Below are 12,416 nucleotides of genomic sequence, written 5' to 3' on the forward strand. Positions count from 1 at the left end.
GTATATATATATATATATATATATATATAGGATCAATAGCTGAAATAAGGTTGCGTTTATATTTCAAGCACCAGAGTTTATAAACTTACTTAATACATATATTTATCATCACTTTTAAACATCTCAAACAAATACTGTATCCTTAAATATTATCAACTAGTCAATACTTAGTCACTTACATGTCAACCGAAACTTTATAGCCCCAAATGTGATCAAATAGTAAATATTAAGTTTCTCAACACTTCAACCAAAATATTGTAGCTTCAAATGTAACTGAATAGTGAATATTTAGTCACTTAGCGCCGCAATTTAATCTTAAGCTAAAATTCACAATAACAAGCTTGAATTTCGTCTTCCTAGTGTTTATATTTTCATTAATAAACGCAGAATTAATAGTATATATTAAAAAAACCAGAGCAAGCTAAGATTAAATTGTCATCGTACAAGCTGACATAAAACATTTTAGAAGGGTGTGATTTACATATTCTTCTTACTGGAAACACGTAATGGGCCAGTAAATAATAATGTGACTTAAATTATCAGGTTCATTGTGATGCCATATCACAAATATATTATGACTAAATATGAGCTCTCGCCCAGAACTGAAGGAACAGCCTATGATTATGGTCTCTTTAGTTCATTGTTAACAAACATGTTCAAATAATGTAAGAAACAAATATAATTTATTAAAACCTAAACATGCTTTAATTGAATGAGAAAAATTATTTTGTCTTTGGAGAAAATATACTTGATATCAAGGCATTAGTAAAGAAGACACAGTTATTTTTTTTCACTATTTACGCTACGTACAACTTATAACTATTTTTGAAATGGTTAATAGTGCTTAAAACCACTAAAGTTTTACATGATCTCGAATCGTACTTACAACATTCTACTTCCTCCAAGCTCTTGCATTCCTGTCATAACTATTCCGTGCAATTAAGTTCGTATTTCCTCATAAACCATAATTGCACTACTCCTAAGTTTACATAACTAAAAGAAAAATTAATATTGGCCAAATTAATTACTGAAGCTGCCGGCATACATTATGCAAGTAACTAATCAGCAATTACTCTGAACTTCAAATCCACGAAACGCATCTGGACCCAGGTTCAAGAGCAGACATTATATTTACTTGATCCACAAGACTTCCTGGATTAGCTGTATATTATATTTATTGCAAAGCTACTAAGACTATCTATCGCTTTCTCTAATTTCGAACTACTGACCAGAGAAAAGGCAAATAGTCAGCAACATCCCAGTTCCTACCATCCACGCTAAGGGAATGACGCCCAATCCCAGTTTCTACCATCTACGCTAAGGGAATTACGCTCAATCCCAGTTCCTACCATCCATGCTAAGGGAATAGCGTTCAATCCCAGTTCCTACCATCCACGTTAAGGGAATGACGCTCTATCCCAGTTCCTACCATCCACGCTAAGGGAATGACGCTCAATCCCAGTTCCTACCATATCACGCTAAGGGAATGACGTTCAATCCCAGTTCCTACCATCCACGCTAAGGGAATGACGCTCAATCCCAGTTTCTACCATCCACGCTAAGGGAATGACGCTCAATCTTATAACGCAACAATAGTTTCAAATGAAAGGAATATTTTGCGGTATTACAAGGATTCGAACCCGACTCGCTAGCTTCAAAATCCAGAGCTATATCACAGGGCTGACCTACATCCTTAGCTGGGGATCACCGTGATAAGAAGGTGGGGATACATCCTCTAGAGCTTCAACCAGTGACTTATAAAAGTTATACTCGCTATTAAAGTTTGGATACAGAACTTGTACTTTTGTCATCCTTGAGTCGTGGTGTTGCTGCAAACACTTCCGAAGTAAGAAGTGTAACACGCAAGAGTTTGAAACAGCAACACTTTTCGTACTATGATATTTCGTTGAGAAGACAATAAGCTTCATTTTCTTTAATTATTTGTGAGTTATACTTTAGCTATTTGCAAAATATTTACTAATAACTTATTTAGTGTGAGGAACGCGAACAACAATCAACTAGGACTAGTTAAGTAGTTACTTTTCATGTTTAGTATTTTTTACATTAATTTTTGTTCTTCAGTTATTCGTTGGTCATAGAGGACATAAGTTACTAAGATTATTTTTTCTTCTGATCATTGTCTTCTACGACATAAAGTCTCTTGCTACTGTATACTTCAACTTTTAATACTTAATCTTCAACGCTTAATGAAAAATTAGCAGTGAAGTACATATTACCTGTGGAATACTTTGATAATGAAGTACACACTGAATGTGGAACATTTTGCTGATGAATTACACGTTAAATGTGAATCACTTTAATTGTCAAGCATACGCTAAACGTGGAGCAATTTTGATAACGAATTACAAACTGAATGTAGAAGCTGATTATGAAAATACTGATGGTAAAGTACACGGTACGTATGGACCATTTTGTGAAGTACACGTTGTATATGGAACACTTTGTGAAGTACATGTTGCATATGGAACAATTTGTGACATGCTACATGTGGAACCCTTTGTGAAGTACATGCTGATTATGAAAATCTGATGGTAAAGTTCACGTTACATATGAACCATTTTGTGAAGTACATGTTGCATATGGAACACTTTGTGAAGCACATGTTGCAACTTGGAAAACTTTGTGAAGTACATGTTGCATATGGAACACTTTGTGAAGTACATGTTGCATACGGAACACTTTGTGAAGTACATGTTGCATATGGAACACTTTATGAGTACATGCTACATGTAGAACCCTTTGTGAAGTACATGCTGATTATGAAAATCTGATGGTAAAGTTCACGTTACATATGAACCATTTTGTGAAGTACATGTTGCATATGGAACACTTTGTGAAGTACATTTTGCATATGGAACACTTTGTGAAGTACATGTTGCATACGGAACACTTTGTGAAGTACATGTTGCATATGGAACACTTTATGAGTACATGCTGCATGTGGAACACTTTGTGAAGTACATCCTCCATACGGAACGCTTTTGGTCAGACTAGGCTATTATATTAAGAAAATATTAAATGATCCGCAAATGTTATTTTTTTGATGTAATAAAAGAAACTGCAAATATTCACATTATTCATAACACATAGTTAATACAAAAATTACACCGAATTGATATCCAATTAAGGTAATAGTTCGGTATTAGTGGAATTTATCGCAACAGAAAAAGAAAACTGTACTTATTATGTTTCTGTGATGAATTTGTTTAATAAATTTTGAGTTTGACCAACAGTGGATCTGTGACAGTAAACCTTACGTTAAGATATATATAAAACTATGCTAGTTTTAAGATCAAAGTAAAGAGAGCATAAATGAATAGCATATTCTTACATTAAAAGTGCGGGTCCTACCTACACAGATACCTCTTTTGGAGGAGTACAGTTAACAGTTTCCAGATTGTAGTTCGTGTTTTGCCTTTACTTTTATACATGTACTATAGGTGTACAAAATTACATATATTTCCTCAAATCCTGTTAAATTGTTATTCTATTCTTCATAAAATAATATATATGTATATATTGGAACCGATATGATATCGTGTACTTAGTTTTATAAGAGTTACTTTATACAATATAAAAATTCTTAGTATGCATTAGAACTAATCCCATTGATTTTTGCTGTACTTGTCTTTTTCTGTACAACATGTTCTCCAGTTTTTATGCCCTCAGTGTACAAAACCATTAATATAAATACATGTATGAATACAAACGAATGAAATCGTTTACAGTAGTCTTCCCTCGATCTGAACGACAGGATTACATATTTCTATGCTATTGAGTTCAACAACAACAAAAAAACAGAAACGTTCCTGTAGTTGCATTCGCAACGCCCTCTGATAACTAACTAACTGGTCTTCAAACATACACCTGTCACAGCTTAAGTTACTCAAACAAATTTAGTTTTATAACAAAGAATGCTGTAATTGTTTTCCAGTTTGTTGTAATAGGCTCATAGAATGGTTGTTTTTTACTTCACGAATCTTCACGCTTCGCGAGTTTCAATCAAGAGGTGAGTGACTCCCCCCTCCACCCCTTTTCCATGTTTGGAAGGGTTCATGTTCAGTAGAGTTATGTATATTACCTTTGTGAGGTATCTGTGAGCTAATAAGAACCACGGCTTAACGTTACATGGTCTCAAAACTAATTGGGACAGGAAAAAAGCTGTTTGTTTTTGATTTTTTGGAAATGTGTGATTTTTCTTAATAATCACGGTTATATACACATAAAGAATGATCTGCAAAACTTGTTTCCCAGTTATCGCTCATTAACTCTACTTTTTAAAATGATTTTACGTTCCACCCTATCACAATCAATAACTATTTTTGTCAGTATAAACTTTATGTTCAAATTACATTTATCAACAGTTTTCATCATTGCTAAAAGACTACCAGATAGGCATTGACTGTAACCAGTGTTTTTTGTCAATTAATTCTCCTATGTGTAGTTATATGTGCATATAATAATAAAAAATGCTGTGTAGCCCCATTTCCATTACTGTAATGACAATTAATGACTTTTGCGTATATTTCAGCACTGGATAGAATTGTCAAGAGTTTTACCACATGATAGGAAAATGTATGAATTTCAGACACCTGGAATGCTTTTACATTAATCGTGCTCGAATTTTTATGTTTGTCTGGTCTGCCTGTCCGCCATTTTGTCTGGGTTTTCATCCATCAATCTGATTGTGCATATATATACATATGCATAAAATGAGCAGTCTTGCCATAGAGTTAACAATGATTAAATTAGTCTGCAATACAACACAAGGATAAAACTGAGCAGAAAGAAACTAATCAGTAGCCAGTAGCTTCTACTTTTCCATGTTCGAAAAGGTTCATGTTCAGTAGAGTTACGAATATCACTGGCGTGGAAGTATTGTGGGTATTTCGTGCAATACCACTGGTTTTAGAGATGTTCATATTCTTATGCCACGGCACTATATATGCATATCTTTATACTTCTCTGTGTACATCCAGTGGCTCAGCGGTAAGTCTGATGGCTTATAACGTAAAAAACCGTGTTTCGACAAAGGTGGTTGGCAGAGCACTGATTGCCCATTGCGTAACGTTGTGCTTAACAACAAACAAACAAAAAATATTTGTTTGTTTGTGCGCTTGCATGACTCTTGGAGTATCGTTCTTATGCTCGTGTTTTGAGCACGTGACTTTACATATAGATGGTGTATAAAAATTAATATCTCAAAGACTGACGTCAACTATGTTAACTCTAGCTTGACCTTTATGCAAGATGAACTGTAAATAAAATGAGCTCATTATGTCTAGTGCTACAGTTTTCTACTTCTGTACAATGTCTGTACACTTTAAATAAGCCAGAACTCTCGAGACTCTGATTAAAACAAATATCAACAAAATTATTACAAGACAGCTTTGTTAATGTTTTTTATATCTAGCCAGTTTTAATGCAAAGTAAAGTGATCCTGAAGAATGCAAAGGCAGTTTTACTTTGCACAGGCTGAAACAACACGGGTCTTCTATCTTGTATTCTTTAAAAGCCCATTATTTATAAAATAAGATCGGCTTTCTAAGTTCTGTTACTTTTCATCATTTAAAGGAAAGTAAGAATGTAATCACATGTTAACTCATGATAAAACTTCGTCTTTAATAATCCTACACAGGTACGTCAAAGTAAGCCATGATCAAACCCATTGTTTGTATATTGTATAATTTTAAAGTGTTAGCTTTGCAGGGTCTGGAACAACAACAGGAAACCTTTAGAGACTCAGAAAGAAATTGATGTCTAGAAAGTATCTGTTTTCCCTTATCCTAGCATTATTACGAGAATATTTCAAAGTCTACAAGAAGAGTCTATCTTTGAGAATATGCTTTTCATTTTGAGCTCCTGATTTTCTCCTGTACCATATATTCCGAGTTTTAGGCTTAATCACCTAAGAGATCTTCTATTCACCTTGTCCCGAGTACTAGGCCTAATCAGATTTTTTATTCACCTTGTTCCGAGTACTAGACGAAATCATATTTATTTTTTCTTTAGCTTTTGTTCAGAGTGGCAGTTTTAATCACATATATTTTACCTTTAGAATTTGCCCCGAACGCTAGATCTAATCAGATTTACTTTCTCTCTACAGTTTGTCCCGAGTGGAGGGTCTAATCAAATTAATTTTGTCTCAACAGCTTCCCTGAGTATAGTTCTAGTTTTTTCTCCTTCCATGGTAAATTGTGTCCTAACATCTCTGCCTGGTATGTACACTTTATGCGTGGTATTCACGATAAACATATCTGCAGTAACAACCGGTCTTTCGATTCATAGATGCGTATGTGACGTATCTTTTTTATCGATAAGAACATTTATGAAATTTTAAAAATATAACTCGATTAGATTGTTTGTCACAAATAAACTCTATTTAGTAACATGCACATGCTCAAAATTTATGTTTGAAACACAAGTTTAAGACTATATATGTTCTATAACAATACTTAGTTTCACAAATAACTGTTCCTACGAGAGAGAGAAACATAATATCTTCTCTAGCTTCTTGTTCAAACTTTTATAAAAGAATCTTGTACGCTTTAAACATAACATAGATTATATATGTTTTGCATGAATTAATTTTAATCTTGAATTAATTTTTTAAAAGACTTTTGGGGCAAAGAGTCAAGATTTTAACATGGTTAACAGTATTGCACTTACTCAAAGCTTTGAAACTTTTAAAACAAGATGAATGAACAGGTGTAATTCTACTATGTGGCTGTTAAGCGGCCACAGTATTTTAAAACAGCTTTTAGTTTATATCAGTGGATATTATGAACAAACATAATGTTTGAGCTGCTTATTATTACAAGAAGTCGCAGGTGCGAATCTTGGTTCTTGCCGTTATGCGATTCACCTAAGGACATCAATAGATTAACAGCCAGAACTTAGGATGGAAAACTACTTTGTAATTAGGAACTATATATCGATTTTTTTTTGTTTTTAGCTAATTAGTAATTAGGCTTAGGTGAACAACAAGGCTATTAACAATGACAATGGATTACCAAGAGAACTGGTCATTCCTATGTTTCTTTACATGTTTGTGCTTTACTTTCCGTTGACGTGATTGACGTAAGACTATGAAAAGCCTTGCAATTTTAAGATGGTCAGAAAAAACTTTAATTTTTATTGTTTTATGACACCAGATGGCTATTTGAGCAGCCGTTAGACTATGAGTATAAAATTAGTATTAAAATTTCATCATATTTTTTTGTTCTCAACCTTAACGTAACTTGAGTTTATAAGAGCTTCATGATAATAAAGAAGCTAATGTACACAAGGTCAAATCTCACTACTAGTTTTGGAGAAAAAAATATACAAATTTATTAATACTTAACTAATTGAAACAAGCTAATGGATTATACTCAAATCTGACAAGTATTTTAGTTTCTATTGTATTAGAGTGGGTTCTAAGAAACTGTAGAACCAGAAATAATCTATAGCTACTTGTTCTGTAGATCTGTCAAAATAAATCTGTATTATTCCAGTAATGAAAATATATTTATGTTATTATACTATGTGTTTGAGTATAAAATAAGAAATAATAATAATAATCCTTTTCTACATATATTTATAATTGGTAATTTGAATATTCTTATTGTATTATTAAAACTTGAAACGAGAAAGTGACATTCTTACAGTTTAGAAAACAAACCAAAATGTTAATGGTCGGTTTTAGTTGTGACATTCAAATGAAGACATGTGGATTGAACATGTGCCTTTTCATTATTTGCTGTATTTGTTTCTCTTTTTTTCGTACAGGTAATAAGAGGAATCGCATTTTAGATAACTAACTTGGGTACTCACGCAAAGCTATGCAAGGGTTACCTGCGCTATCTGTCCGTAATGTTGAAGTAATAGACTAGAGGGAAGGTTATTAGTCAACAGCAACCACTGCCAACTCTTGGGCTACTTTAGTTGAATTGCTCAGTGATAAGCTTGAGGGTTTATAAAAATAAAATTCGGGGTTTTAACCCTGTGACGGGAATAGTATAAATGATCTATTGTGCAGCTTTACGCTTAAACAAAATTAATTAATCGAATAGTGGTATTTGACCATAACTCTTATAACGCACTAATGGCCACAAAGTGCAGAGCGCGATGTTGCGGTAACAGAACGCGAACGGTGTAACCTTTGAATTCAAAGTCTCGCACAGTAACCATAAGGTTATTTATACTCGACTCTTGGAAAACAGTTTAAAATAACGCTTACAAATTTACATGAAACCAACAATGCCATCCACAAATGACAACTTCCTGGGAAATGCATGAAAGACAGAACCTAAACGACGTAACAGAAAACTCTTACTAAGGCCTGTGGTATTAACAGGACTTTCACTAAACGATGTAATAGAAAACTCTGGCTAAGGCCTGTGGTATTAACAGGACTTTCATTAAACGATGTAACAGAAAACTTTGACTAAGGCCTGTGGTATTAACAGTACTTTCACTAAACGATGTAAGAGAAAACTCTGACTAAGGCCTGTGGTATTAACAGTACTTTCACTAAACGATGTAAGAGAAAACTCTGACTAAGGCCTGTGGTATTAACAGTACTTTCACTAAACGATGTAAGAGAAAACTCTGACTAAGGCCTGTGGTATTAACAGTACTTTCACTAAACGATGTAAGAGAAAACTCTGACTAAGGCCTATTAAGACGAACTGATAAAAACGTTTACAATAAACCATGATTTTTATCACTTTTATTAAGCTTAAAGTGTTCATGGTTTCTATTCTATTTTGTGGTCGAATAGTGTTGTGTTAAAGCTAATGATTCTGTTTCGCTAGAATGTATACCAGTCTACACCAAGCCTAATAACCGATGCTATAGGGTGATTGAAATGTTGTTCCATTTGAAAACGTATTTCTTCTTGTTTGTGAAGAAATAAGATGAATATTTGCATTTCATAAAATACATTCAATGTTACGCCATGTTTAGGTATTGTATAAGTAAGTGAGTGAGATAATGGCTTATTCAACAGTTGTCGTGAGCCTAACATGGAGATCAGTAATGGATTTTAACTGTGTCACTTGACCTAACGTGTAGATAAATAATGGATTTAACTGTGTCAATTGACCTAACTTCTTGTCTCCTTTTATCCTTGTATTATTCTTAACTGTGTCATTAAACTGATCCGATCAGCATGGTGAAGCTCGTTGAATTTTCAAGAGGAATTACGTTTTCGTGATCAGAAATTTTTAAAATACTAGTGGTTTAGTTTTCAGCTGTAAACATGAAAACAATTTAATCAATAGACTGCTTGTTCTCATTAATATTTTCGTTCTATTCGTTTCTTATACCAACTAATAAAGAATCGCATTCCTCATTTAGTTCGCCTTTATTAACTTTTTCTTTTAAGGGGTTTTTAATAAGTAATCTATGACTCATTGACAGCAGAAATGGAAAGGAATTTGAAAGAATAATATCTGGTATTTAGTCATTTTTTGTTTTGAAAATTCAAAGGAATGAGCATTATTTTATGAAGAATCCAAAGATGTAAGTCATCTATAATTGGATAACATCCAAAGAAGTTATGAGTGTTTTTTCAATAAAGTTGGATGAGCTTTTACTCTAATTCATACGATGGTCATGACATTGTTGTAACGAGTTACCTATGGATCACTCATAATTCATGAAATTTTTGTTATACCTATGAGAAATTGCTAAAACAACGAACCGGAGTTTCTTAGTGTTTGTTCTTGTCGAGATGGAAACGAGGTCTGATTCAAAGATAATCTGCAAATGTAAAGTAGCAAAACGTTCGAGTTGTTACAAGTGAAGTTGTGATCACGATAGAACACCAGTTGCTAAAGTGTTGGCGACAAAAGAGTTCAGAGAAGTTTCGAGGGAGGAAGTGCTGTCAAGCACCCAAATATAAATACGTTTGTGTGCATGTAGGAGTGATAAACTTACAGATGTATCCGACGACTAACCATGAAATGGGGATGTGGGCAGAACGATTCAAGATCGGGTAAGGAACGGAGAATACGAAGACTTTTTCTGAGTGAAGCGTAAGAATGATACAAGGCTAAAAGGAGACAAGAGTACTATACTGAATTGAGAAAGAGCATGTCTATAGCTTGCGGATGGCCCATTTTGGTAGCACCTTTTGAATAAAAAAACAACAACAACATATCAAAATTATCTCTGGATCATGCCCTATATAGCAATGTTCTTCACTCTTAGGATATCCCATCACTTATCAAACTGGGCGCATTTTCTGCTGTTGAGTCAGTGATTGCTTCTGAAGTTATATTCAACAGGAAACTGTCCCATTCTGAATTTAATTTTCTTTGATCAGTTTTCAGTTCTTTGGTTTTTTATACCGCACTATATTTTAGGTCTGGCCAACACTTCACACTCAAAATAGAAATATTCTTATTGATATTTTACCTGTAGTTTATCAAGCAATAACAAAATGCATCTAATATGTTTCCTTAATTATTGTGTTCAAACATTATTATTTGGAACGTGCAAGAGCGTTCAAACTAAACCAAAAGTTGCTTACATATTGTACAGTGTAACTATAACTACGCGGTTCATTATTTTGTTAGTAAGTAAAGAGCATCATAAATGTACTTAACGTACTTCAAGCTGGCAATTTTGCACCAAGTGTTAAGTGTTAATAGTGAAAACTAGAAAGTTAATTATATACAAAATAAGGTTGCTTGATTTTTTGTACATTATTTAAATCGTAAAAGAAGCATCGAGTAAATGTTTTCGAACTCATGTGCATCTTTGAAAAGTGTATGCATATACATGTATATATTGTGCATTTAAAGTGGTACTGTACCAATTACGATTAACACATACAGTGCGCGACTAAGATTCCATGTAAACCATAAATTTGCTATGTTAACATGTTCCAGCACGTTTTTCAGTAAAACTTATTTAAAGGCATAGGATACCTCAAAACTGGTATTATTAAAAAAAACGTACATTGCCATGAGCATTGAATCTAAGACACTAAATGGCTTAGAAATAAAAAAATAACAAAAACATATAAACTTCTATGAACTGTCCTATTTACCCACACTCAGATATTTTCTTCTTCATTTTCCTGCTTGTATTATATCTTCTCAGCGTCTATTCCACTCGTGCTTTGAAGTCAATATTCCACAGTAAACTAAGATGAAGTGGGTTTCTTTTACTCGCAGAAGTTATAAATAGTGAGATATAGTCATATTCTAATCTTTTTCACCCAATTAAACAAACCACACGTTTATCTACTCAAGTTACAAAGAAATACACACAAGATTACTTTGATGTTCAGCACAGGATAATAGAATCGTGATCTTGCTAAGCCTTTTCTCGGGTTTCTATCTTGTAGAAGTTCGCAGACAATCCTGCGTTAGGTCGTTTCTTCCAACTGCCACTCTTCTAGCCACCAGATCCAACTACACCAAGCACATATTAGAGAGCAGAATATTTACATAATTGCTCTGAGCTACACTTATATATCCGGCTATACCCACATAATCAGCAAATATGGCTTATGGATTGAGAACACAAAAGATGTGATGTGTACAAATCAACTTCAAACATTATACAACTGCTTATATTTGATATTGAAACAAATCAGCCTGTGTATGTGTACTCTCCAAGTTAGTTCAACAGTCTACGTGAAACACACTGTGATTTTTAGGTTTTAGGGTAAATATTTGATCGGGCATTAACTCTTGAACACGTTGTACTACAGATAAAGCTTATGTCTATATACAGTGTTCTTAAATAGCCAATTATGTATTCATATCAGGGGCGTAGCGACGTTAACGTGGTACAAAGCAAATACGAAATGAACTTTTATTGAGATGACTAGGATATGTTTTTTTTTGGAAGTAAATACCTGAAAGATGTAAAAATTATGTAGAATAATGTTTATACGATATATCTGTAACAAACAGCTTTTCCCAAACTAAAACTTCAGGACAAATTAGAGGAATTAGCGCCACACATCGAGAATTAACAAACAATCTAATGATTCTGAGCTGTAGAAGCCAATAAAACAAATATCCAAAGAACAAACATAAAATGACACTGTTTATATAAAAGCCTGTGGATTAGTCACTGTTTATTTTCAGACAAACATCCTGCTATGTAATAAAATTGTCAAGAGATTACTATGTAGCCGGAATGTAATGGTAAATAAAGAATATATGCTTAAAACTACGGTGTTTATCCTTGGACTCCTATTTAATAAACTGTGATTTAAACTACTAGTAGGTTATCTTAACTAGTAAAGCATAGATACTTAAGGAATAATTGATTAATTTGACAACAAAATCTATTCCTTATTTATTAATTTTTTATTATTTAAACACTCGAAAGAATAACACGGATTGAAAGATTTGATATTTTTAAAATAATTTAATGCATACCGAAAA

The 12,416-nt window shown here is 33.3% G+C and overlaps 1 protein-coding gene across 5 annotated transcripts in view; it reads right to left on the reverse strand.

Annotated features, from left to right (window-relative positions):
• Positions 1–11,739, reverse strand: part of LOC111087030 — a 104,320-nt gene extending 92,581 nt beyond the window's left edge. For 2 of the 5 annotated variants that reach the window (XR_002611752.1, XR_002611753.1), the window contains exon 1: positions 11,063–11,735. Coding sequence is in view for 1 of the 5 variants with exons in the window: in XM_022392183.1 (XP_022247891.1) it covers positions 11,067–11,088 (22 nt within the window). In the remaining 4 variants the exon portion in view is untranslated. Of the gene's footprint in view, positions 1–11,062 lie in introns of all 5 variants that reach the window. The other 3 variants (XR_002611751.1, XR_002611746.1, XM_022392183.1) reach the window with 3 other exon arrangements.
• Between the last annotated feature and the right edge of the window lie 677 nt (positions 11,740–12,416).

The sequence above is a fragment of the Limulus polyphemus genome, unplaced genomic scaffold, assembly GCF_000517525.1.
Source record: "Limulus polyphemus unplaced genomic scaffold, Limulus_polyphemus-2.1.2 Scaffold1657, whole genome shotgun sequence".
NCBI classification, from domain to species: Eukaryota; Metazoa; Arthropoda; class Merostomata; order Xiphosura; family Limulidae; genus Limulus; species Limulus polyphemus.